The 27,938-nt window shown below is 41.7% G+C and overlaps 1 protein-coding gene across 5 annotated transcripts in view; it reads left to right on the forward strand.

The window, feature by feature from the left end:
* CARS2 (cysteinyl-tRNA synthetase 2, mitochondrial) overlaps positions 1–27,938 on the forward strand; it is a 38,631-nt gene continuing 10,693 nt past the window's right edge. For 2 of the 5 annotated variants that reach the window (XM_081046110.1, XM_081046113.1), the window contains exons 1-8: positions 5–293; positions 659–709; positions 4,285–4,402; positions 12,214–12,319; positions 15,427–15,510; positions 17,470–17,599; positions 20,733–20,866; positions 24,152–24,219. In XM_081046110.1, coding sequence (XP_080902236.1) covers positions 88–293; positions 659–709; positions 4,285–4,402; positions 12,214–12,319; positions 15,427–15,510; positions 17,470–17,599; positions 20,733–20,866; positions 24,152–24,219 — 897 coding nt within the window. In that variant the 5' untranslated portion in view covers positions 5–87. Of the gene's footprint in view, positions 294–658; positions 710–4,284; positions 4,403–12,019; positions 12,092–12,213; positions 12,320–15,426; positions 15,511–17,469; positions 17,600–20,732; positions 20,867–24,151; positions 24,220–27,938 lie in introns of all 5 variants that reach the window. The other 3 variants (XM_081046109.1, XM_081046111.1, XM_081046112.1) reach the window with 3 other exon arrangements.

Genomic DNA, 27,938 nt, shown 5'->3' on the forward strand with positions numbered 1-27,938 from the left:
GGCTGGGCTGGGCCCTTTTGAAGTGGGCGTGGCCAGCTCCCCAGGCAGTCGCCGGTCCCCTAGTTGCGCGAGGCTTGCGGGCGGGTCATGCTACGCACGCTTGGGACCCGTTTTGGCGCCCAGCTCCTCCCGGACACACCGGGCCTGGGGCCCGGGCTACGGCGGAAGGTGTCTGGGGCGCGCGGGCAGGACTGGCTGCAGCCTGCAGGCCACGATACGGGCGTCAAGGTGTATAACAGCCTTACCCGGAGAAAGGACCCCTTAATCGTGCGCAGCGCAGACGCCGCCTCCTGGTATCCTCCTGGGAATTGGGGGCGGGGGGCGGAGCTGGGGGGGTTGGGGCGGGAAGGACTGAGGACTGAGCGTTGTGGCGGGCGGGCGCTCTGTGTGGGAAGCAGTGTTGGGTTCTCAGGATAAAATCATTTAGTAAATAATAAAGTACATGGGAGGCACCGTTGAAGACACTGCTATGGTCACAATGAATTGACAGGATGTGGATGTGAATTTAGATATTCAAGTAATAGAACCTCGGCTGTGCAGTCCCCAAAAGTGGTTACTTTAAAAAGACATGGTTGGTTATAATGATAATCGTAACTGAGAAAGTGGTGGCCTTTCTTGCAAATATGTTTCAGGTGATGGATTTTAACTTCGTTCCTAGGTATAGCTGTGGACCAACTGTCTATGATCATGCCCACCTTGGCCATGCTTGGTGAGTGTCCTGAATGTGAATTTTCAATCGTTTATTTTGGAAAGAAAATACCTTGTGCAGGTTGTTTTCATCTCTCAAGTGGCTATTTATGAGTACTGATAATTACTATATCCCAGGTATTACGGGAAGCACACGTTATGGTCTCATTTAGTTCTTTTAACAATTCTAAGCACTTATGCCCATTTCACAGGTACAGCACTTCAAGGAGGCAGTGAGGAACAGAGAAAATGACCCGTTTTGGAATTACATGTTTTTTGATGGTTTAGTGAGATGAGGCTTTCCGGAGGCCCAGGAGTCAGCTGGTCAGGAGTTATTTCTGGCTCCCACCATCTATTTACTTCCCAACTTTGGACAAGTCACTTTATTACTTTGGATCCTCGTTTATTCCTCTTTGAGATAGGGATAACAGTATCCATCTTTTTGAATCTTCATAGTTTTAGAAGAGAACGCCTATACAGTGCTGCTTAACACAGTATCTGAATTGAAGATATGGTGAGGGCTCAATAATCATTGAGGATAAGTAACTTACCAGAGGCCACATTTAGAAAGGATTGGAGTTGGGGTGGAGCCTGGTGTATATCTGACCTCTGTGCTTGCTCTCGACTTCAACCATGAGCTGCACTGATTTCTACATTTGTCAAAAGTGCCACTTTTCCTAATATTGTGTATGTTCTTCTGTACATCTTTTAAACTTGTTATTGTTCAGATCAAGACTAAAAGTAAAAAGTTACCTTTATTTAGTACACATTTAAAAAAATTACATACCACCCAGCAAGATCTGAACTTTTTTGTGTTTTATTATAACAAAATAAATGGTCTAGGAATCATCTTTTTCCTTCACTTTTGGCTGACTTACCATTAATTACAAAAAGCATATTTTGACCTCTTTATTGAAGTATAAAATATGTTGGGGAAAACAGTAATCTCCAAATAATCTCCAATAATCTCCAAAACTGAAAAACCTCTCTACAAAGGTAGAAGAGAAAACTTTTATTATTGAATAAATATTAAACCTGGATGGGATGCACATTACAGGCAACCACTAAAAAGATTGCAAAAACAGAAAGAAATCACACTGTTCTACAAAGCTAAGTGGATACAGCTCACTAATTGAGGCAGCGTTTGCAATGTGGAGTCAGGTGACAAGTTAGGCCCATCTCCTCCCATTGGGTGATAGAGCATCATTGTCCTTGACGACTTTATTTCAAAGAAGTGGCTCCTAGGTCCTTGAAACTTCCCTGAGTTGTGAGACTGACAGAGGCTTAGTTAGCCATTAAAAAGAGTTACATACATTTGAAAAGGACTGAGGAAGAAATTTGGAAAGAAAGGGGGAGTGGGAGAATCTCTTCTCATTTTCATCTAGAAAATCAAGCCTCTAAGTTCCAGTTTTTATTTGCCTTTAGAAATACAGAAAAGAGCACAAATACTAAATGTACAGCTGAGTGATTGTTCATGGCTCTTCAATGGAGAAACAGAATGTTACCAACACCCCAGAAGGCTCCTCTGTGTCCCCCTTCATCGTTCCCCTCCCCCACTCAAGAATAACCACTATGGAAATAAGTCAGACAGAAAAAGCAGAGAACTCTATGATTTCACTGTTATGTGGTATATAAACCAAAAACAACAAAAGAACAAGACAAACAAATGAGAAAGAAAAACTCATAGACACAGACAATAATTTAGTGGTTACCAGAGGGTAAGGGAGTGGAGGGTGGGTGATGAGGGTAAGGGGGATCAAATATATGGTGATGGAAGGAGAACTGACTCTGGGTGGTGAACACAGAATGGGATTTATAGATGATGTAATACAGAATTGTACACCTGAAATCTATATAAATTTACTAACAATTGTCACCCCAATAAATTTAATTTAAAAAAAAAAAGAAAAAAAAAAAAGAATAACCACTATGGAAGCCTTCATAGTGAGATAGAACCCTGTTTTGAAGAAGAGCCGATTCAATTTAAGACAATTTAAGACTTCTGAGAGGTAGAAAACCTAAGTACCAAAAGATTTCTGAAGAAGTTGGGAGGTGTTGGCAGGGATGGTCGGTCATAGCTCTACTGTTCTTAGGTAAAGTTCAAAATCCTAAGGACATCTCTGTGGTTTGCAGGTCTGTCCTACTTACTCTCCAGGTTCTTGTCTCCCCACTTTCCTCTCTAGGCAGCCACACCAGCTTCTGTTTAAAACCAAAACACAAAACATACACTTAACAAGCACAGATAGTACTTGCTATGTGCCAGGCACTGTTCTAAAGGCTTTACAAACACCAGCCAATGTAATATTCCTAACACCAGGTGGCAGTGCTGTTATTATCCCCAGATTACAAATGGGGACAGTGCAATGCAGAGGGATGCAGAGGGCTAATGGAACCAGCCTCAGGTCCCACAGTGGGGATGTGATGAACCAGGAAAATGAGCTGTGTTCTCTGCTCCCTTTACCGTACATCTCACATAATTCACATGGAGTAGCCCCTGGGGGAGCAGCCCGCCTGCAGTATCTCAGGGTCTTACAGCCCTTGAGCTCCTCTTGGCCAAGCTGGTGACTTCACTTTTGTTTTCACTTTGTTTTAGGTTCCTATTCACTTTTTCTCTTAAATCTCATGTTTTGTAGAGTCTTTCCCAACTCAAGATGAATGGAGGGCATAGTGGTGATGATGGTGATAATAGCTCAGGCTTCTTGGAATTCTTGCTGCACAGACACTAAGATTATGTACAACCCTATGGGGTATTGGAATTTTGCCTAATTTATAAATAAGCAGCCTGAGACTTCAAAAGGTTAAATATCTTGGCAAGGAGTTTCAGAAAGAGTTTTGTCACTAAAATTGAGAGATTTGGCCTTAGCTGTATTGGGGGTGAATGAGTGTGGGGGATTCAAGGGATACAATTACAAGGTTCGTTTTCAAGGGAAAATGATTTTATGAATTCAAATTTACAGAGGCCGTGTGGATGACAGAGATGAGCATGAGATTAGATACCTTAACTTTTAATGTTGCTTTTATTGGAAACCAGATTCTTGAGATTTTTGAATGGATCTTAATAGATTTTAAAACTTTTTGGTTTTACAAATCTGAATTACCCCAAGGTAGTCAGTCTATCAATAAGCTGGTGTTTTAATATTCCACAGTAGTGTGCACATTTCTTAGTAGTTATCTTATACAGCTTTAATAGGATTGTACTTATCTTGATTTGTAATTATTTGCTTGTATTTTGTTATCGTGAAACATAGTTCTTCTAGAACATGAATAAGAATGCTAAAAGCTTTCAGTATTTTAACTAAGTAGTGAGATTGGATTAGGAGTACATTTTTATACAATTAAATAGATACAAACTCACTGAAACAACAGCTCTAAAATTAAAAATGCTAACATTGTGTCCTGAAATTGAGGCAGGACCTTTGTCAATTTCTTGTGAGGACCTATGTGGACCAGTTAGTAAAAGCCTCTTCCTTTTTCTAGCTGCTCTTGAACTACACTTGAAGTTAGGCAGCAGCATGTAAACTGTAATGCACTGCCTTTTAAAGATCACAGTGATGACTTTCTAAATTAAAGTGCCCTAACATTTTTTTTTTCTTCCAGCTCATATGTTAGATTTGATATAATTCGAAGGATCTTAACAAGGGTTTTTGGATGCAACATCATCATGGTGATGGGAATTACAGATGTGGATGATAAGATCATTAAAAGGGCTAATGAGGTAAGTGTCGAAGATTATATGGATTGGTAACCTGATTAATTAGTGTTCCGATCCCCATGTGACAGGTTTTCTTTTTTATTTATTTATTTATTGGGGTGACAATTGTTAGTGAAATTACCTAGATTTCAGGTGTACGATTCTGTATTACATCCTCTGTCAATCCCATTGTGTATTCACCACCCAGAGTCAGTTCTCCTTCCATCACCGTATATTTGATGACAGTTTTTCTTACTTGTGTTTCACAAGGACTTTTCCCTTCTTATTGTCTATGCATGGCCCAGTGAGTGTACTCTGGATAGATTATCAGAGGGATCTTTGTGTCCTGCTAAAGGAAGTTCAGATCTGTTTGATTTTGGTCCCTGAAGCCTTTAATAAATCTCCTCATTCTGTGGTGGCCTCCTGAATTGAAGCCATAATCCCTTCCGTGGCCCCTCAGCCTCCAAGGAAATCTAACTCACATGAAGTTTAATTTTCTCATTTGTTAAGTGAACAGGGTACTTCTCTTGTATCTCACGTGATATTTAAAAGAAGTTTTGGGGAGAGTTCTAATGAGGGGTTAAATTAATAGTTATTTAAATAGTTATATTTTTTAAAGTCTACTTTCAAAGTTTCACCTCTTCTGCTTTTATAATTAGAGACTTTAATCATTATTTCTAAAGAGCTATAAGTAATTGTTAAATTATTTAATTTACGGAAAAACTTACATTGAGTGCTTTATATTCCTGTAATTTTACAAAATGTATGTACATGTATATAGTATTTTTTTAGAAAACCAGTTTTTACTTCATAGTCTGTTTTTTCTACTTACTGTCTTTTAAGTGTTTTTTCATGTTTTTAAGTATTCTCGACCATTTTTAAATAGCCTTATAACATTCCATCACATGGACATATTATAATTTACCATCTTTTTTTTGCACTTTAAGGTTACTCCCATATTCTGCTATTTTCTCTCAAATTTATTTTATATAAACCATGTCTTCCTAGTTTCTGCTGATTTGCCTTTTTGATAACTAGATAGCATTCCACTGTGGGTGGCTATTCAGCAGTTCCCCTAGATCCCTCGTCATCGACTATTTATATTGTTTGTAGCTGTTAAAAGTGGTGCAGCTATGAATATCTTTTTTGTTTCCTTTAATATTTTTCCAAAGTGGAACTACTAGGTTAAAAGATGAGCGGTTGGTTACCGTCGTTAGGGTTGGATCATTTCAGAGAGGTTACTAGCGGTGTTAAAAATCGGTTCCAACTTTGAAAGTATTTCTTCATGTCCTCGTCACAGTGGGGTTTCCCATTTCAATTTTGTTTGGGTCATTTAGTCAGTGGATTGTGTTCCCTTGCGGTAGACTCAATTTTGATTTCCAGAACTGTCCCTGAGCATGCATTGAACAGTCCAGGGTCAGGCCTGTGCCTGGCTTCATATGAACACAGGTGACGAAGATAGTTCTTGCCTTTTGGAGCTTGTTTCCGGTGAGGCAGACGGACCCATATACAGATGCTCTATGTGTGACATACTTTATTTTATAAGCCCTGATGGAGGGATGCGAAGATCACCCAGCTTCCCTGGAATTCAGAAATGACTTCTTGGAGGAGGTTAGCCTACGCAGGATCTTAAGCATTAGGCAAAGGATGACACATGAAGAGCAAGGGCAGTGAGTTGATTCTGGGCAGAGGGAAGGGCATGAGGGAGGCAGAAAGGGGGCATGGAGGAGCATGTGGCTGGGGCCCCTGGATGGCTTCGGGATGGGGGCGCTGATGCCAGAAAGGCCAAGCCATGAACAGAGCTGGGAACTTCCACTCCTACCCCATCCCACTACCTCCGCCTCCTACCGTGTTTCCCCGAAAATAAGACCAGGTCTTATATTAAGCTTTGCTCCATAGGGCTTATGTTCAGGGGATGTCATCCTGAAAAATCATGCTAGGGCTTATTTTCCAGTTAGGTCTTATTTTTGGGGAAATACGGTAGGAGGGAAGCGAGGCCTGAGATGGAGTTGGTCATCAAAGGCCGCTGACTTAATCAACCTTCTCAGGTAATGAATCCTGCATAAAAACCCCCGAATGGCAGAGCTCTAGAGGTTGTGGCTGGTGAACACAGGGTGTGCTGGGGGGTTGCGCACCCGGAAAGGGCATGGTAGTTCCTTCCACTCCTTCCCCATACATTGCCCTATGCGTCTCATCCATCTGGCTGTTCCTGAGTTGTGTCCTTTCTCCTAACCTGGTAATAGTAAGTAGAGTGCTTTCCTGAGTTCTGTGACTCATTCTATCAACTTCCCAAATTTGTAGTCAGTGGGCCGAAGTGCAGGTGGCCTGGGGACCACCATTTGCAGCTGGTGTCTGAAGTGGGGGCACTCTTGTGGGACTGATCGCCTAATTGGTGGGGTCTGTGCTAACTCAAGAAGTTGATATCAGAAGAGGATTAAATTGTAGGACTTCCAGCTTGAATTGAAGAACTGGAGAAGTGGTTGGTGTTGGAAAAGGCACCACACGATGGGTATCAGAAGACACTGCAGAGTTACAGAAACGAAGATGGGCAGTGCTAACATTTGGGGTTCATCACCCCATCCCTGGTTCTCTATGATGGTTTGGTCAAACCTTTGTCAACATTCAGTTCTCTCTCTGCCCCATGTCCAGTCCCCCACCTGTGTTTGGTGTCTCTGGGTTGTCCACCCTAGTCCAGCCACGTAAGGGCCTGGAGGTGGGGTTGTGAAATAGTAACATGGGCACAGGACGAGTGAGGGGCGAATCTGGCGGGATTGGAAGGGAGGCGGTGCTGGGAGGCAGCCCGTCCTGTGTCTGCGGCGTCTGACCTCTCAGCACCTGCCAGGTATGGTGCTTTATTCCCCTTCACACGGGAGGAGATGGGGCTCTGAGATTGAAGTTGACCTCCCCAGCTAGATTTGGAATGGAAATGACAGAAAGAAATGAGCGATCTCTGATACAGTGAGGAAAAGAGCAGTTTGAAGTAATACCACAGCAGAGGTGGCATTTGGAAATGTAGGTTTATAGAAGGAAGGTGAGTGGGTCAGTGTTTCATCTGTCATCGCACTCAGCGGGAACCTGAGATAACGCACATGTATGCCTGCCCTTGGTGAATTGGGGTCTGCTCAGAATCTTCAAAATCAGAGGCAGAAATGTCGGCCTGAAAGTCGTGGAGGCGTGGCTGTTGGGTGGCCGGAGACCGGTCAGGCTTGGGTGGGCCCTGTGGGAAAGGACGGGAAGGGGGAGACAGGGAGCAGAACTGGGAGGACGTACCGGGAGGGGGCAGGCGGGAGTGTCAGGTGGGTGGTCAGTAGGGTGGTAAAGAGCCAGGAGTCCCAGAAGGGGCGGGTTTCAGGAAGGAGGGGTGACAGGCAGTCCTCAGTGCAGGAAGAATGAGGAGTTATTTAGAAGATTTCAGAAATACCACCAGGAGGCATTGCTTGTTACTTTAAAAATTTTATACAATACTTAGAATATGAAAAAGTTGGTCGAATTAGTTTAAAGATCCTAAATATAGGCTGTTTAATTTTGGCACCTAGAAGTTTCCAGATTTGTTACGCAGCAAGATGCTAATATGGCATTGAATAGTTTTTTGTTCTCAAAATAATGTCTTTCTTTAGATGATAAACCCCATATCTGAAAAACAGTTATAAAAACACCTATTTATTTTTTAGAAGCTACCAAAAGGCTACGTTTTTAATATAATGCAGGCTTTTTTAATGATGGTAATATCCTTCACACTATCTTCTCCAACACTTGTTTTTAAAATATTTTAAATTATATTACACATTTCTGAATTACTCCCTTGACTTTCATTTTTGGCACAGTTTTATAGTTTGTCAGAGATAAAAATCATAGGAAGATTTTTGGGGTAAGAATTAATAGAGGCATGGCATATTTCAATTTAAGTTTAAAAAAATCGTAATGGGGCGGCTGGGTGGCTCAGTTGGTGAGAGCACGAGCTCTGAACAGCAGGGTTGCTGGTTCGATTCCTACATGGGCCAGTGAGCTGCGCCCTCCACAACTAGCTTGAAGGACAATGACTTGGAGCTGATGGGCCCTGGAAAAACACACTGTTCCCCAACATTTCCCAATAAAAAAATTTAAAAAAAGAAAAGAAAAGAAAAATCATAATAAATGTGTCAGAGTGATTCAGACCAACGTTATACTTTTTCAGCTTCAGAACACTGGTGTACATCACCCTTCTTTCTGGGAAGAAGACTGGACACTCAGTCTGAGCCCAGGGCCCAACCAGCAGGGTCTCCTGCCAGGGAGAGAACTGACTTGAAATGATACATGATAGTAAAGGAGAGCTGGACAATAATGTGAATTAACAGGGACTAGCACTCCGTTTTAGCACCTACCTTCAGCACCTGTTGTTTTATGGAACGTGAGAGAGAGCAGTGCTATCCTGATACGTAGTTTGATCAGCTGCTTAAAAATTAAATTTAAAAGTTTAATTTTTAGAATATAGTTCCCTCCCTCTCCCCAAGGCCAGCAAGAGATGGTATTCCTCTTACAATTCATTGTCACTCATGAACATTTCTGAACCACGTCCTCCAGAGTCTTGCCATGTCAGCTGGAGAAGCCGCACATGTGGCACAGGGACTTGCTTGTCTGGACAGTGCTGTACTTTGTAAGTCATTTAAAAGGAGTGTGTATGTGTGTGTGTGCATATGCCCGTCTTATTCCCCTTTTTACAACTAGACATATTGATTCTGAAGTCCATATGGGATAGCAAAAAAGCAAGAATAGCCAAGAAAAGTCTGTAAAAGAAGAGTATTAAGGAGTAGCCCTACCAAGCATTAAAATATTTTAAAAGCTATAGAAAAAGGTTTTCATAGTCTTTTTTTTTTTTTTGGTATAGCTTTATTAAGGTTGAACAGACACACAATAAATTGCATGCAAGGCACTCAACATGATAAAACTTGCAAACCTGTGTATCCATCACCAGTGAGAAGGGTAACCGTCTCCATCCATCGCCCCCGAGAGTTTCCTCTGCTTTTTGTCATCTCTCCTTCCTCCCTCCCTGGTGCCCTGTCCCAGGCATCAGCCGATCTGCTTTTTGTCTCTGTCAAAGTTGTGAAATTACATGTTGTTGTGCAGATACATGAATAGACAGACACTAGAAAGTCCAGAAATAGATACAATAAGTAATGGAAATTTGTTTTGTGATAAATATGGCATTTCAAATCAATGGGGAACAGATGCATTATTCAGTAAGAAGTGTTGACAGTTGGGTAACCAGCTGGGGAAAAAAAATAAACCAAAGTTGGATATATGCCTCACAACCAAATTTGAGACAGATCAGAGATTTAATGAAACCACAAATTACTAAAAGAACCTTGGGGCACTTTTTATAACCTCATATCGAGGAAGATTTTTCTAAGTTTGTTTTCAGACCCAGAAGCCATTTATGGGAAAAGGTTGAGAATATAAAAGATTGCTAAATATAAAAATGCAATTTTCTACATGCCATAAAGTAACCATAAAGTTGAAATACTTTAAAGAAAATACTGAAGTTCCTATCAGAGACAAAAGATTAATTTCTTTCATATAAAAATACTTCCTGCAGATCAGTGAGACGACATCTGTAACGCAGTAGGAACGTAGGTATGGCTAATTACAAATCACTTAATACAAATAGATCTTAAACATGTGAGATTTTCAAGCTCACTCAGAATAAGACATGGACAAATTAAAATTACACTGAGAAAGCATCATTTAGCTGTCATGTTGACAAAGCCTACAAGTCTGCTAGGCCTGTGCGGGCAAGGGTGGGGGCTGTGGATACACGTGGGCCTTGCACGTCAGGTTCACATTGGTACACGTACCTTCCGTGGGAGGCTGTGGGCAGCAGCCAGCAAACATCCTCTGACCAGCGGTTTCACGTCTAGGTCTATAGCTTAGAAATGTATTTGTCCCTGTGGGAAGTGACGTGTGTGTCACAGCAAAAGATGGGAAGGTACCTGGAGATGGCTGGTGAATAGTTCATGATCCGTCTGTGGGACGGAATGCGGGCAGCCTTGGAAAGGAAGGGGGCTCAGCACGATCTTCGTGGGCAGATCTGGAGCACTGTTGTTAGCAAAGGAAGCCAGGTGCAGGGCGTGTGTGGAGGGGGCTGCTTTCCAGAAGAAAATGCAAATGCACTTGTGACCACAGTCATGCTCCTGAGACAACTGGTGACTGTTTGCCTTGTTGGAGGGAGGCCGGTCCTGGGTACCCTTTATGTCATTCGCATTCCTTGGGAGTGAGTTTCATATGCAGAGAACAAAACTTACAGAAAAATAAATACAAGTGATCTGCTGCCCCTTAGGTCTGCATTGCACAGTATTTGAAAGTTCGGAAGTGGAAGATGACACTGAATTTTTAGCTTTTTTATTTGGTTAGGCTTTTGTCCTCTGGACAGATGGAAGTTAACTGATTTCTTTTTGAGGAAGTCGGCTTTGCCCCCATGCTACACCACAGGAAAAAGACTTAATACGTACTGATCACCAGCTATGTCTGGGTGCAGAGTGTTCTGTCTCTTTAATAGTGATCTAATGTATTTTCTATTCACAGCATTGACTTTCCCATTGCATTCTGAATCCTCATAGCAATCGGAGGGACACTTAGGTGGGATTATCTCCATGTTGCAAAGAAAGCCTAAGGCATAGAGAGCAGCCTAAAAAGATGCTTGGACAGCATTGCTTCATTTACCAGATGTATTTCTTCATAAATGTTCACTGGTCACAGTTTCTAGGGTGATTGCCGTTTTAGGACCCTGAGCTGGAACCATGGTGACAGGGTTCAAGGTGGTGTTTCACTTGAGAAAGTCTCTGACTATTCCAAACCTGAAATTTCCTCAATGCAAAACGGGAGCCCTGTCTCTCAGGGTTGGGGAGTGCCCCACACGGAGCAGATTCTACAGATCCTGGTGAGTTCCAGAGGCTCACAGGTCCCGTCCCATGCTCCGTTATGAAGCCAGCTTCAGTTTCAGAATGTCATAGTGTGTCGTACTTCTGTCCTGGGATTGTTTTTCTGCTGAGACATAAGGAATACTTTTGTGTGCCAGCCCCCTCTGAGAATCTGAGGCTGCCCTACGTTCAGAATCCCACGTCCATTTGTGGGGTGTTGCCCGTTCCAGGAGCCCAGCCAGGGGACTGAACGCCCATCACAATCCTGTTTTCATGTGCTACCATATGTTGCTTTCAAGTATTTCTAAGAGATTTCCATTTTAATGTACTTGTGACTTGTTTTCTTTTGCCTGCTGAGGGGTAAGGGATAAGATAGGACTCAAGTTACTGGGTATTATGTAGAACAGATTGAGTTGGCTTGCACTGGTTCTAGAGCAGTGGAGGCTTTTTTCTGTATATTTCATTTTTTGTTTTGAATTATGTAACGAAAATTATGAATTGTTTACTCCTTTTTCCTCTCTAACCAGAAAATAGGATTGCCAAACCTTTCTGAGTAGCTAAGCGACTAGAAGAAGGTCGATACCTAAAATTAAATGCCCTTTGTGTGAGTGGGCTGTGCCAAACGGAGGCCATGCCGTGGTGTGGCCGTGGGGCCCCGGCTTCCCAGCCCTGAAAGCCGTCGTGCCTCTGTGTGGTTCGGTAGTGAATACTCCAGACTTCCTAATATGCTCACCTAATCTTTTTGCAGATGAACATATCACCCACTTCTCTTGCCAATCTTTATGAAGAAGATTTTAAACAAGATATGGCAGCCTTGAAGGTAAAGCCTGTTGTTGATTTTTCTTGCCATGAGGATAAGAAGCTTGAACAGTGAAAGCCAGTGGTGGCTGACCCTCGCTTTTGAACTATGGAAACAATCATCTCCGCTTTGCTTTCTTTCAGGTTCTGCCACCCACAGTATACTTGAGAGTAACTGAAAATATTCCTCAGATAATCTCTTTCATTGAAGGAATAATTGCTAATGGGCATGCTTATTCAACAGGAAAAGGTAGGAGTTCTATTATGAAAGCGGATCATTGGGTCATACTGATAGGACTTTGAGAAACTGGACACATATTTGTGGGTTGTTGGAAAGAACCAAATGTTTTACTGTCTTTTCCTACACTGAAAATGAGGTGCGGTTTTCTCACGGTTGTTGTGTCTTTGCAAAATAGTTGCATCAATGCTTTTAAAAAATATTTTCCACAGTCACAGCAAGAGATGACTGACCATCTGGAGAGCTAGTCTCGATAAGGCGGATATGGCAAAATGCTCCAACTGTTGGATGTGACATGCAGGTGTTCACCGGAGTCTTCTTTCAACTGTTTACAAGTTTTCATAACAAAATGTTGGGACAATGGCAGTACAAAGACCTCCTCCCCCGTTAACGACTAGCCCTCAGATGTTCGTCTCGTCTGGGCATGTTGGTTTTTGGTGGCCCAGTGAAAGAAAGCTGCAGGCATCCTGACACGCCAGGTCCTTGACACTTAACACTCATCTCTAAATGAAAGACATCACGCAACATGACCCCAGTGTCATGATCAGACCTGGGACGCTGGACAGTTCCCTGACAGCATCCCGTATCCTCTGAGTATTTGCATTTACTCAGTTGGCCCCACCTCCCCACATTGCAATGTAATCCACGTCGTCGCTCACTGCATGTGGTTGTGTCCCTTCAGTTTCAGATGTTCTCACTTTGTTCCCCTCATCATGGACTTGTTGAGGAGACTGATGGGGCCAGTTGTCTTCTGGATGAGTGTGGTCGCTTCCTTCTGCCTTCTGGTAGAGCTTAGTTGGTTTAGGAGCTGCTACTTTTTTCTCTTTTTTTTAGATTTTTATTGGGGAAGAGGAACAGTTCTTTACTGGGGAACAGTGTGTACTTCCAGGACTTTTTTCCAAGTCAAGTTGTTGTCCTTTCAATCGTAGTTGTGGAGGGCGCCGCTCAGTTCCAGCTCAGGTTGCCGTTGCTAGTTGCAGGGGGCACAGCCCACCATCCCTTGCGGGAGTCGAACTGGCAACTCTGTGGTTGAGGGGACGCGCTCCAACCAACTGAGCCATCCGGGAGCTCAGCGGCAGCTCAGCTCAAGGTGCCGTGTTCAATCTTACTTGCAGGGGCCGCGGCCCACCATCCCTTGCGGGACTCAAGGAGTTGAACTGGCAACCTTGTAGTTGAGAGCCCACTGGCCCATGCGGGAATTGAACCGGCAGCCTTCGGAGTTAGGAGCACGGAGCTCTAACCGCCTGAGCCACCGGGCTGGCCCCGGCTGCTACTTTTTGTTTGCTGGGAAAGATTGGCATCCTGGTGTTTTGCTGCTTCTGTGTGTGATTCAGCGTTGTTTTCTGCCTTCCCTCCTCTCCAGTCATTCTTCCTAAATCGAAATCCTGCCCATCCCACAAACCCGGACCAAAGTTTTCTCTCTTCCAGGAAATTTTCTTCACCATCTGTAGCTGAAAGTCAACCTTCCTTAACACCTTTGATACCTGTACTGTAGCATTTGGTAGCTAGCATTTGGTAGCTGATCGTATGCTGCCTCAGCCTATTATTAATGTATTCATATTTTGTCAGGCGTTGGACCAGAAGAACCTTTTGCTTTTAGTGAATAACCCATTAGAGTACCCAGCCCAGGGTTGGGGATATGCAGATATTTCAAGGCATGTTGTAAGTCAGTAACAAAGTGTAAGGGATGATAATGGACACCATTTATAGGGATTATTGGACTGTAAGCACCTTTCTTTTGTGGTCCTACCTGCGAGCATAAGGTAGAGGTGAGGGACCCCCTGTGTTGCCTTTCTCAGTAGCCTATGCAAACAGAAGAACTCACAGTCTTTTACTTTATCTTATTTGCTATATTTCGATTTTGTTTCCAAGAAAAACTTGTTTTAAAGGGCTTAGGTACTGAAGTGGAGTTCGCTTCAGAAAATACGGTAAATTGTTTTCCTGCTCTCATGTAACTTTATCTCAAGTTATTTCAAGTTTTCCCAGATAAACTCGTTAGTAATGTTACGAGGTGCTTGGAGATTCTCATTTGAACATGCTTTAGGAATCCATGCTGTTTGGTTTTTTACTATGCTTTATCGTAAATTTTAAATAATGATAACATAAATATAATTAATTTTTAGTACATTTCTACATTTCATTAACTGAAATTCCATTAATTCGGACTTTGTGACAGTTTCACAAAACTTGGCTGTAATTTGATCTTTGAACTATTTGTGAAGAAACAATTTGTCCAGCAAATTGATAACATAAACAAAGGTATGGGGAAATGTTTCTTCCATGAAAGGGAGCAGTTTCTTTCTCTTTTAAAGCATTTTCAAGTGCTGTTTACATTTTGACTTAATAGAAAGCAACTCCCCCAGTACTCTCCCATTTTCACAATTTATCCCAGCTTATAATTAGAGCTCAGTAATAAACTCTGAAGAGACGGACTCTGAGGGAGTTCGATGGGTTCTGAGGGAGGGTAGAACCAATCACCTGGGGTCTCTGTTTACAAGCAGCCCCCGATGAGCTGGGGGAAGACTTTCTTCTTGCAAGAGTTCCACCTCTGACACAGTCTCCCCTTCTCTGCCTCTTTATGCGTCATAGATGGACGTAGCAAGAGCTGACCCTGGCCCTGCAGTGGCCCCATGGCAAAGGTCATCTTACACCCTTAGTCTCAAAGGGTGGACGGTTTGCACGTCAGTGAAAGGAGAGCCACAGGATGCCTGAGTGTGAAGATGTTTGTAACCTAAGTAATAAAGACAGCCTTAGAGGATATCTTGTTAGGAAAGGGTTTCTTTGCTGACTGGTGTGTAACATAAAGCCCAGAGCTGAATGCAAGCCAGTGATAACACTCTTATCTTTTTCTTGTTAAAAAGAATTGCTTTTTAAGTGCAATTCTTGCTTTGATACACAACTTACATTTGTGTTTTTGCTTCTACATCTGGATGTGTCCAAATGAATGCTTTTAAAAAATAGTAGTGGTAGTGTTAATGCTGATTTTAAAATACAATGTAAGGAGCCAAATGAAGGCTAGATGCCATATTCTATGTTTAAATTCTAATAACTTGTTAGCAATTAAGCTGTATAGATGCTGATACTTAATTATGAAATCATAATTAACCTTTATAAAACAGGCAACGTCTACTTTGATCTGCAGTCGAGAGGAGACAAGTATGGCAAGCTCGTCGGTGTCGCCCCCGGGCCTGTTGCAGAGCCAGGTGGGTGGACCCCTGGCTTCCCATCTCAGCTTCTGGGGCTGAAGCACAGACTCGGCTTCTGCTTTCCCAGTGCTCAGTTGAGACTTCCCCACCCCCAGAAGTGGTGATGGTGCTAGACTGTTGATCACAGCTGTATTGTACATTTAATTGTTTTTCAAACAGAGAAACCATGTAGAGTATAAAGTTCACACAGCGTGTGACACGTCAGCTATCCGTGCCTGCCTGGTTCTCCAGCTCTTCTTCTGGGAGACAGCACATTGGCTCATTCTCATGGTTCCTTCCAGAGGTGGTCTCTGCACATGAAACATATGTATACATGGTGTCATGTTTTTACATTCTTCTCCATCTTGCCATTATCATATATTAAATTCCCAACGTATTTTTTTCTTATACTGAATTCCCATAGGCAATTTATCATACGTTAAATTCCCATATAAATTTTACATACATTAGGTTCCCATATGTATTTTACTATATATTATATTCCCAGTGTATTTGAATATGTTCCTATACTGTTCCAGTGATTTGTTAGATCGAAGTCATTTTATGAAGAAGAAATAATAAGTATGCAGGACTAAATTAAAAATAATTTTAAAAGGATACTATTTAAGAGAACCAAGCAGAAACCCCAAAGAAAAATTGTTCAAGATTTGTCTTTAGGCATAATCCTCCTTCCCTAAACTAGGCCATTTACTTGACTCCTCAGAAATGGTGTTTGTTACTTTCACTCAGTAGTATCCTGCCCCCGTCCTGAAAGGCGGGAACAGAAGACTAGATCATCTATTCTTGTGGGATGTGGCTGTGTGCCTTAGGAGTCAGAGGAGGAGTTTTTCAGACTTACATGTTTTACCATCAGCAACACTTTTTTTTTTTTTAACAGACTTCATCTTTTTAGAGCAGTTTTAGGTTTACAGCAAAATTGAGCAGAAGGTAGAGATTTCCCACTTACCCCCTTCCCTCAGACATGCACAGACTTCCCCACTGTCACCGTCTCCAGGATGGGACATTTGGCACAAGTGATGAACCTACATTTACACATCATTATTACCCAAAGTCCATCGTTTACATTAGGGTTCACTCTTGGTGTTGTACATTCTATGGGTTTGGACAAATGTACAACGACACATGTCCACCATTATGGTATCATACAGAGTTGTTTTACTGCCCTAAAAATTCTCTCTGCTCTTCCTAATCATCTCCATCCCCCAATATCCCTGGCAACCACTGATCTTTTTACTGTCTCCATAGTTTTACCTTTTCCAGAATGTTTTGTAGTTGGGACCATACAGTGTGTGGCCTTTTCAGACTGGCTTCTTTCACTTATTAATATGCATTTAAGGTTCCTCCATGTCTTTTCATGGCTTGATAGCTTATTTATTTTTATTGCTGAATAACATTCCACTGTCTGAATGGACAGATTATTTATGCATTCACAAGGTTTGGGATGTAAGGAGAGCCCAGTACCAGTGCTCTGTATAATCTAACCTTCCTCTTCTGAGCTTTCTTACTTTTTGAATGTGATTGACACTCTGGTAATTTTCCTTTTCGCTCTATATGATTTCTTTTGAAAGTTACTCTGAAACTCAGTTATTGATAAATACAGCTTTCTCATGAAACAGAACAAGGAAGAATGAGAGTGCTCAGTTCAGGACACCCCTCAGAAAGAAGCACCACTATGTGTGTATTTGAAATCTTGGCTTATTCATTATTCATACTGAAACTGACGTCACTGCGGATAGACTTCATGCTTCTGGCATATTTTAGGTGGTAAAAGTATTTAGTAGTCCTTCTAGCCATCATGTAGGGAGAGAGAAACATAAGAATGGGAAATGTGACGTTACTTATAAGAAGGAACAGAATTTTCGGGAAGTGCTTCCTGCATCTCAATTTTGTGGCGATTTTTGGTTGGTTTGCCCATTCTAGGTTCTCTCCTGTTGATCAACCAATTGTTATTGACAGGTGATTCTGACAAGCGGCATGCTAGTGACTTTGCCCTTTGGAAGGCAGCTAAACCCCAGGAGATGTTTTGGACCTCTCCTTGGGGAAACGGAAGACCAGGCTGGCATATCGAATGTTCCACCATCTCAAGGTAAGGTTTTCCAGGATTCTTCCATTTGTGTTGTGAAAGCTCGAGCAATGCCTGACTTGGTCAGCAGAGGGCGTAGATAGGGAAGAAAGCTTAACGCTCCCCTCTGGTAGGTCTAGCTGTGAGAAGGGAAACAAAACAAACATGGCATGTTTGTCTTTCCAGAATCAGCACTTGGTTTATTTTTAGTAGAAAAGCCTGCTTTACAATTCAGTTCTTGATTTCCCATCATCTACAAGCCAGTTCCAGCTTGCCTTCTTCTGTCTGCCTAGTGGATTTGGGAAAACACCAGCCCTGCAGCTGGGCCTGGGCAAGGGCAGAGCCCCAGGGACGGGACTGAACCATCTTCCTCTTACCCGCTCTCTCAGTCCACAGACCGTCACGCCCAAGGCTGGTTCTTGATCAGATCCCATCGAGCGTCACCTCGTTTCCCCGTGTCTGGCTCCTCAGTCTTCCATCTGCCCTTTCCACCAGCCCTTCATCACGGGCAACACCATGCTCGGGACTCTTCTGTCTTAAGAAGCTCCCCAAACACAGGTCCTTCTCAGATCCTGATCCCTCTAGCAACCCTCTCTTTTGTTTGCTTCTCTTCTCACCGGCTACATGTGACCTGCTATGCCTGGCTTTCATCCCAGGCAGCGCTACTGACTCTGGTTCCCTGAGGTCACTGGTGACCTGCTCGGTGGCTCGCAGCTGATGCCCTGCTCTTCCCTTGGCTGCTGTGAAACAACTTTCTTCTGGTATCGGCATCTGTGCTGGGGCCTCTTCCACCTTCTTTTTGATCTCCTCTACAGACCGTTCCTTTGGCACCGACCATGGTTCTGCCTATGGCCAGATGTCCCTTTTCCTGTGTGCGTGTGCGTGTGTTTCAGAAGGCAGCACACCGCTGTCCTGTTCGGTCTCTTCTCCCTTTGCAGTCTATCCCGGGAGCTCCCTTATGTCATTTGTCTCCATCGTTTGCCTCTCAGCTTCATGGTGCTGTACTGTGTGGCTGGACTATCATTCCTTCCGCCGGTACCCTGTGAAGGAGGAGCAGGTGGTGGTTTCCAATATTTTGCTCTCACAAATTACCTGCAGTGAATAACCTTGTGTGCATATTTCCTGTCTGTGGAGGTGAGGGGTTTTCTAGTTTTATATTAACTCATAGATTTTGATATATTTGATGTGTTTCAGTTCACTGCAGATGTTTATTATAACAAGTAGTTTTTAAAATTAGACACATAAAGAACGTATGCTTAAAGTGAACATTTCAAGCTACTAGCTACACCCCACATTTTAAGATGGATAAACCCAGTCACCCTCACAAGGGTCATGGAGCTGTTTTCTGGCTGGGTATGAACGTATGTGTGAGCAGGGATAATTATGTCCTGTAAAAACACTGTCCCATGCACCCACCCCACACTGGTTTAGTTTTCAGCCCCATGTGGTTTACCCCGTCCTACCAGATTGGAAAGCGTCATCCTCCACGACTTGCCCATCCAAATTTTGTTCATTCTAGTTAAGACCCAGAAGGCATTCTCCCTTTTCCACCATACCTGCCCCTGCTGCCCTCACCTATGGTGATATCTGTGAGGCCCATCTGGAAACGCATCCAGGAATTCCTGAGACATCAAACTCTTGTTACTATGAAGTATGGGTCCAACTTTTCATTAAAAACAACTATGTCTAGCTCTCAGTCATACTATAAACACTTGTTGATTTATAAATTCTTACTGGCTTAACAGCATGTGGGATGTACATTGGATTGTAAAAAGATAGTTATTTTATAGATTCAAATAATTTCTCTAAAGCATGTAGAAAGCATTTAATACATTTCAAATCTAATGGCTCCATTAAATATTTTATTTTTGTTGAAATCTAAATAATGAAAATAGACTTTTCTTCCTTCTCAGCTTTCTCTTATTTTAAAATAGATCTAATATACAGCCAAGAATAGAGATTAATAAAAAAATACACTAATATAATGAATACCCCCAGTTTTGCTTTATTAAATCTTAACATTGTCATATTTGCTTCGGATCTTTGTAAAAATGAGTCACTCATTACAGTTGAGGTCCCTATGCTCTCCCAATCCTGGTGCCTCCCATCTCATACTCTTCTTTACAACATTTGAATTTCAAAGACTCTAAGAGATTCCCTAAAACCCAATGCCAAGGATGTACAATGATGGACGACTCGCTCAGCCACAGTGAGTTTCTCTACCGCCGCTTAGCTAAAGCACAACTGGTACACATGGGTTTTTCCTGGAGCCGGGAAGCCAGGGGGTGAAGAGTCAGCCTTCCATAGGAGGGGACCTCAGCGAGGCTGTGGCATCTTTATAAATGTCTATTTTTAACCATTTTTAGAAAATTCACGAAGGTCTGTACTCCAGCCTCACTGTCCGCTGGGGGAAGTGGCCTCATCACCCTAGGCACCACAAGCCAGCATTTCCACGGTGCTGATGGCTGCATTTTTAATTGATTTTGCATTTTTAACGTCCTCTGAAGCAGCTGCTAGTCAACCTGGATTGTTTGTGCTGGTACAGGTGCTTTTGGCAGGTGCCCTGTGAGAGTCGCACAGGCTTTGAGTGCCTGGCTAGCTTCACTGTCCCCATCGGCCCTGTTAGTTTTAGTGTGCAGTTTTGTAGGATCTGAGCTTGTCCAGGAATGTGTAGCCTGGCGTTACAGCAGCAGTGCTGACAGCTGAAGTGCGTTGCTTTCAATTGTTACCTTGTTGACCCCTAAATAAATTTTTAAAAGCCAAATTAAAAATTCTCTTGATTTTATAGTTCTCTTTTGTTAAAGTTGGAAAACCACTAAACTCTACCTATATAGTAAGAACTCTACCTACATAGTAACTCTACCTATATAGTAAGAAAAGGTAATTTTGTAAGTTTTTAAAAACCATATATCTGGAGCAAAGAGAATGAAGTCTCTTTACTAGGAGGAAACGTTATGAATTAGAACAGAATTTCACATTCCGTTTGTATCAGTTAAATGATCATGCATATTGATTGAAAGTTGAGATCCATTTATTTTATTCATTGAATAAAGGCTGGAAAGATTAAACACAAGATGTGGTTTGGACAAATTGTGGTTTGAATGAATCCACAGCTCTGCATTCTTTTTTTTTTTTTTTTCTGCACTGTGTCTTGCAGTTTGGTATTTGGGAGTCAACTGGATATCCATTCAGGTGGGATAGATCTCGCTTTTCCACATCATGAAAATGAAATCGCACAGTGTGAAGTCTTTCATCAGTGCAAGCAATGGGGAAATTACTTTCTACATTCTGGTAAGTAATGACTTCAAATTAGTTTGTTCTATTTCAGGTCTGTCAATTCCATCTTCGTTGGTGAAACAGCGACATTTGGAAATACATACAGTTCAGCTCAAAGAGTTGTCTTTTAAATTGTTTTTGAATTTTGGTCAGTTGGACATGAACTTCCTTGGATAGGAATGAGTCTCCCTTTTCGGAATTGAAATACGAGCTGATAAAAATATGGGAAATGTTTTACAATGCTGTTCTATATGTTTCTTTCAAATAAAACGATTTAGAAGGAATTTCAAGTAGTATGATCTAACCATTATTATGCATATGGCAATTTTGACTTCTAATATTGTTACTATATATATATCTGTCATCCTCTAACGACACTATCTCCTGTTTCACTATTCAAAAAAACATAGTTGGTTAACATCAGCCATGTGTCCTCAGAAGTAGATTGTGAAACAAGCCACATCTTGAGCATAGTGATTTTGGAATTTCCCAGGGTGCACAGGAAGATTCATATGTCCAAATTTTGACAAAAGTCACAAGGCCACAATGAACTGGTTTTATTACCTTCATGGAATGGATAGTTGAAGGTATTTGGGGTGAAGAAAGATAAAGGGTATTTGGTAGCGATAGGTTTGTGAGATGCAGATAGTCAAAATGTAAAACTGCATGAACAAATACCATTTCTTTAAGTCCATGAATTAAGGAAATTGGCTTTTTTCCAGTGAAGTAATATTTAATGCAGAGACACTCCAGTTTTATAGTATATAGTAGGCTGCTTAGCGGTAAGGGCCCATGGGGGTTCCTCCACGGTGTAAACCGACGAGGCTGCTGCCCCTAAGAGCACTTCCCGCAGCGTCTCCTTTACTCCCAGGCTCTCCCGGGCGTCACACCCATTGTCACCATGCGTGCCTTCAGCGTGCCCCAGGAACCAGCATCTCCTTTCTCTGTGATCACTCATTTCTGTACTGCCTTAGAGTAATCTGAAAAGAAACAAAGCTGCCGAATTGCTGTGTATGTTGTATGAGCTGTTATTTAGTATTCTACTTCATTTCCCTGGGTAGAACTCAACAGTAGCCAAAATCCACATTGTTTCTGCCAATGATGTGCCTTGCTGGACAGACTCCCTAAGCAGAGGGACAAAACTCCATGATCCTGGTTCCATTTTCAGCTGGTGCTCGCAGGGGAAGGGGAGGAGGGCACTGCCTGGCAGGTCGAATACATCAGAAATGACTCCTCAGGGGCCCAGCCTGTTTCCACAGACAGCTGCCCACACTTCACTTCAGAAATCATGTGAAATAAAGTCTCTCCCCTTTGGCGTGAGGACTTGTGAGAGTAACACACGCTTAGAAAGAAACATACACAGAGCCTGTCTGGGGAGGAAATCTTCGAGGTCTGAAGAGCTGTGTCTCAGTGAAGGAGGTATTCCTGTCCCCCGTATCAGATTCCGGAACAAATCATCACCATATTTACCGTTTGGGAAGTTAGAACTTGATCCCTCCGCAGACACTTCATCAGTTAACGTTCCTGTTGGGTCACAGTTGGCAGTAAACACCGTGAAATGCAGCGTGCCCTTGAGTGAACTGTGGATCTAGGGGTCAAAAAGGTAACTCCGAGCAGCATGAACACCCACACTTCTTTGACCTCTGTCAGTTAATAAGGAGGAGTTTGGTGCCCATAAAACAGCAGGTCTTGATTAGGGAGCAGGAGAGGGGTTTTGTTCTGGCTTTTACCATCCGGTAAGGCACCTGAATCTTCTTGATTCCACTTTGCCCTGTCCTGGAGAAATAGCAGTGTCTCCAGACACACAGAATTCATGCTTTTTAAAAAAATTAAATATATTGGGGTAACATTGGTTAATAATTATGTAAGTTTCAAGTGTATAATTCTATAATCATCTGTATATTTATCGCATTGTGTGCACACCACCCAGAATCTAGTCCCCTTCTGTCACCATATATTTAACCCCCTTTATTCTCTTCATCCTCCCCCCCACTCCCTTCCCCTCTGTAAGCACCATACTGTTGTCTGTGTCTATGAATTGTTTGTTTAGTTTTTTTGTGTTTGTTACTTTCTGTTTTATAGCCCACATATGAGTGAAATCATATGGTTCTTATCTTTTTCCATCTGACTTATTTCACTTCGCATGATAATCTCAAGATCTACCTGTGTTGTCACACATGGCAATGTTTCGTCTTTTTTATGGCTGAGTAATATTCCATTGTGTATATGTACCACATCTTCTTTATCCAGTCATCCATTGAAGGACAGTTAGGTAGTTGCCATGTCTTGGGCACCGTGGATAATGCTGCAGTGACCATAGGGGTACATATGTCTTTACATTAAAACATATTTTTTAAGTGAATGGATAGAAGATAAAGTAGTCAGATGTGTAGTTTTCTAGATATTGTCAATTTAAAAAAATTCTAATTGTATTTATTGTGTATGACATTACATAGAATTACATATTCAAGGTGGTATTTCTATTTCAAAGTCACATTTTGACCATTTCTCAGAAAAATTGGCCTTGGAGCCAGTGTTTGTGTTGGAACTCATGTCAGAAAAAGCGGAATAATCTCCTGTTAGGAAAGGAAAGGCCCTCCCTTTGAAGGGAACCTTGTAAAAATACAGCCCAGGAAGAATTCCAGGCTGGGATGGAGAAGTTCTTGACAAGACTTTGGTTTTCCCCTGGCCTTTCATATGTATGGGGGGGAAATAATACCAAAGTCTTGATAAGTCTGTGAAAACCACCCATAACAAAATCTAATTAATCCTTCTCAGAGACCTTGCAAACTACTCTGAAATTCTGAACCTCTGTAAACAAGCTTTTAGTGCACGGTGCCTGGTGTGAAAAACCAGAGATTTGTACTTTCTTCAGGTGCTGAGTCAGTTAGATCGCTGTTTCTAAGTTACAGGAAGGGGGGAAAGTGTGAACTGTTAGTGTCACGGTCCATCTGTTCTCGCCTGGGTTCTGAGGCAGCACTGGGGCCTGTCCATCGCCCACTGTGGGGCTGGGTGTGCCTGACCCCCAGAACAAGCCCAGCTGTGTGGTCCGTCTTCCTGAAGGGTCACCATGGGTGAAGATTAGGGGGAAATCTTAGATCTACATGTATTACGTGGGTAATTTGCATATCAGAGCTTTCCTTGGTGTCCCTGCGGTGGCCTTCTTCCCAGCCCTGTGGCTCAGGCATCTGTCGGAGAAGCAGAAGCGCATACTTCACCTTCCCCTTCCGAATGGAATGGAGGAGCCCCCCCCCCCTTCCCACCCAATTCAAAAGGAATAATTTTTTGTTGTTGTTTCAGGGCATTTACACGTGAAAGGCAAAGAAGAAAAAATGTCCAAATCACTGAAAAACTACATTACTATTAAGGTAACGTGCTCTTCGTAGCCCCTGTATTGCTGTCAGCTCACTGAACCTGTCTTAAAGGGGATGCCTAATGAGACCCCAAATCTCTGATTTCCAGTGTTCTCTAGCCCCTCTTCCCGTGGCCCTGATGGGCTCCTCCTATTTCTGGGTGTAAATTACTTTTCTTTGTCTTAAAAGCACACAGTAGAATTTCTCCACCCCTCTCCCCTGCATCCCTCCTGCTCTGTGTCTGTCGGCTTTCTTGGTGAACTTTTGCCTTTCTCTTTGCATTCCAAGATTCACACTTTCTTCCCATTTCCGTTGATAACAACTTTATTTCTTAAGTCACGTGTGCCAGATTCCTTCCTGCTTTTTTTCCTGTCCCACCACCAGCGTCCTCTTATCTAATGTAGTTTTGGGGTTTGTTTGTTTGTTTGATTGATTTTTGCTGCATGCTGGCAGCTGAAAAATTCTGTGCTGTGGAGATGAAGAATGGAATGTGTATTTCCATATAAATGGAAAACAAGCTCACTGGTAGGAGAACAATTTTAAAAACAGTTTGATCTTCCTTTGTCTTTGGGTCTGTAAAGACTAACTTAATTTAATTGCAAATTAAATTGACAAGGATAGTGATCAGAACTTCATTAGGTGGATATCCAACCACTGAAGCTATTCCCATCAGATTTAGAATAAACCAAAACGATGTGTTCCTCATAAAATATTCTTCATAATACTTTTCATAAATGGAAATGGACATTATTATACAAACTTTCAAACATACAGAAAAGCTACAGAAACACTTATCTACTTACCATATAGATTTAACAGTTATAATTGTGCTATTGCTGTTTTATCTATATTTATGGGAGTATTGAGTGTATTTGTGTATCTATATGTGTGTGTGCATGTATATACATATTGTTATTATTGAGCCATTAGAACATATGTTACAGACGTCATGGCATTTTTCTATTCTGCATGCAACTTCTAAATGTAGGGATGCTTTCCTACGTAACCCAAACACCTAAAAAGTTAGGTGTATGGACTAGATAACTGATCATTTCTTACATTACCAGTTATCTAGTCCATAGTTTGATTTCTCCATTTGTCCCAGTATGTCTCGTATAACTTTTTTTTTTAACCAAGATCCAATCAAGGATCATGAGTTGAATTTGGATATTGTATCTTCTCCCTTTTTAAAAAAAAAAAAAAAAAAAAAGATTTTACTAGTGGTAAGAAACACATAACAAAATTTACCATGTTAACCATTTTTATGTGTACAGCCCAGTAGCATTAACTATGTTCATATTGTTGCATGTCAGATCTCCCGAGCTTTTTCATCTTGCAAAACTGAAACTATACCCATTGAACTACTCCCCATTTCCTCTTCCCCCACCCCCTGGCAGCCACCATTCTACTTTCTATTTCCATGATTTTGACCACTCTAGGAACCTCGTATCAATGAGATCATACAGCATTTGTCCTTTTGTGACTAGCCTATTTCACTTAGCACGATGTCCTCAAGGTTCATCAGTATTATAGCATGTAATAGGATTTAATTTTTTTTATTTTAAAGATTTTATTGGGGAAGGGGAACAGGACTTTATTGGGGAACAGTGTGTACTTCCAGGACTTTTTTCCAAGTCAAGTTGTTGTCCTTTCAATCTTAGTTGTGGAGGGTGCCGTTCAGCTTCAAGGTGTTGTCCTTTCAGTCTTAGTTGTGGAGGGCGCAGCTCAGCTCCAGGTCCAGTTGCCATTGTTAGTTCCAGGGGGCACAGCCCACCATCCCTTGCGGGAGTCGAGGAATCGAACTGGCAACCTTGTGGTTGAGAGCCCACTGGCCCATGTGGGAATCGAACCGGCAGCCCCCGGAGTTAGGAGCATGGAGCTCCAACCTCCTGAGCCACCGGGCTAGCCTCGTATATGTATTTAATTGTAGTTAACATTCAATGTTATTTTATTAGTTTCAGGTTCAGTGCAGTGGTTAGACATTTATATAACTTATGACATTATCCCCCTCAATAAGTCCTGTTCCCACCTGATACCCTACATAATCTTTACTACATCATTGATTATATTCTCCATGCTGTTTTTCACATCCCTGCGAGTATTTTGTGATCACCAGTTTGTACTTCCTAAATCTTCACCCTTCTCACCCACCCCCCAAACCCCCTCCCATCTAGCAACCTTCGGTTTGTTGTCTGTATCTATGAGTCTGTTTCTGTTTTGTTTACTCATTTATTCTGTTCTTTAGATTCCACATATAAGTGAGATCATATGGTATTTGTCTTTCTCAGTTTGACTTATTTCACAGCGTAATATTTTCTAGGTCCATCTATGTTGTTACAAATGGTAAGACTTCATTCTTTTTTATGACAGAGTAATACCACAATTATATAAATGTACCACAATTTCCTTATACAGTTGTCTGTTGACAGGCGTTTCAGTTGTTTTCGTATCTTGGCTATTGTGAATAGCGCTGCAGTAAACATATAAGGTACATATATCTTTTGAACTGGTGTTTTGGATTTCTTTGGATAAAATCCCAGGGGTGGAATTGCTGGGTCATAAGGTAGTTCTATTTTTAATTTTTTGAGGAACATCCATACAGTTTTCTACAGTGGCTGCACCACTTTGCAATCCCACCAACAAACAGTACACAGGCTTCCCTTTTCTCCACATCCTCACCAGCACTTGTTTGTTGAATTTCTTGTCTTTTTGATGATAGCCACTCTGACAGGTATGAGGTGCACTGAGGTTTGGATTTGCATTTCCTCGATGATTAGTGATGTTGAGCACTTTTTCGTGTAGCTGTTGGCCATTTGTGGGTCTTTGGGAAAATGTCCATTCAGGTTTTTGCCCATTTTTAATTGGATTGTTTGCAGGTTTGTTTGTTTGTTTGTTTTTTGGCTTTTGAGTTACATGAGTTCTTTATGTATTTTAGATATTAACCCCTTATCAGACACATGATTTGCAAATATTTTCTCCCATTCCGTAGGCTGCCTTTTCATTTTATTGATTATTTCCTTAACTTTGCAGAAACTTTTTAGTTCGATGTAGTCTCACTTTTCCCCAAATTATTATTATTAGCAAATATAGTCCATAGAAACTGATCCAGATTTCTTTTTGAATAATAGTAATAACTGCGTGGGAGCCCCCTCAAAGTGCTGAAAAAAAAATACTCTAGTGTTGCTGGAGTTTAAAGAACTACTAACTTAAATATATGAATACACACTGAGGTTAATCTGAATGAGTCCAGATTCTGAATGGGAGGAAAAACCCTTTAAAATTAAGGCACCTGAAAAAACAAAAATGAAAAAGCCACTTAAAATCCTATTTGGGGTGAAGTACAGAACATAGCTACTCAGAAAATATACTATTAGGTTAGTGCAAAAGTTATTGCGGTTTAAAAGGTTAAAATAATTGCAAAAACCGCAATTACTATTGCACCAACCTAATCAAATAGAAGAGAAATTCTTTTAGAAAAACCAAAGAACTTCATCAGACATAGAATATCCATAATATTAGTTTTTAAATTTTGTAACTAAACGCACAAATATGAGCAGCAAGTTAACAGAGTAGAAAAAGGTATCTGATGCTATGCGTATACACATTTTAAGAAAGGAAAAAACTATTAATTGTAATACTCAATATATACCAATAACAAAAGATGAATAGAAGTCACGTTTGACTTCTGCAATTACAAGACATGCTCAGAGTGGTTACCATCAGTGTCCAGACAC

The sequence above is a fragment of the Rhinolophus hipposideros genome (genome assembly GCF_964194185.1).
Source record: "Rhinolophus hipposideros genome assembly, chromosome: 4".
Lineage (NCBI taxonomy): Eukaryota > Metazoa > Chordata > Mammalia > Chiroptera > Rhinolophidae > Rhinolophus > Rhinolophus hipposideros.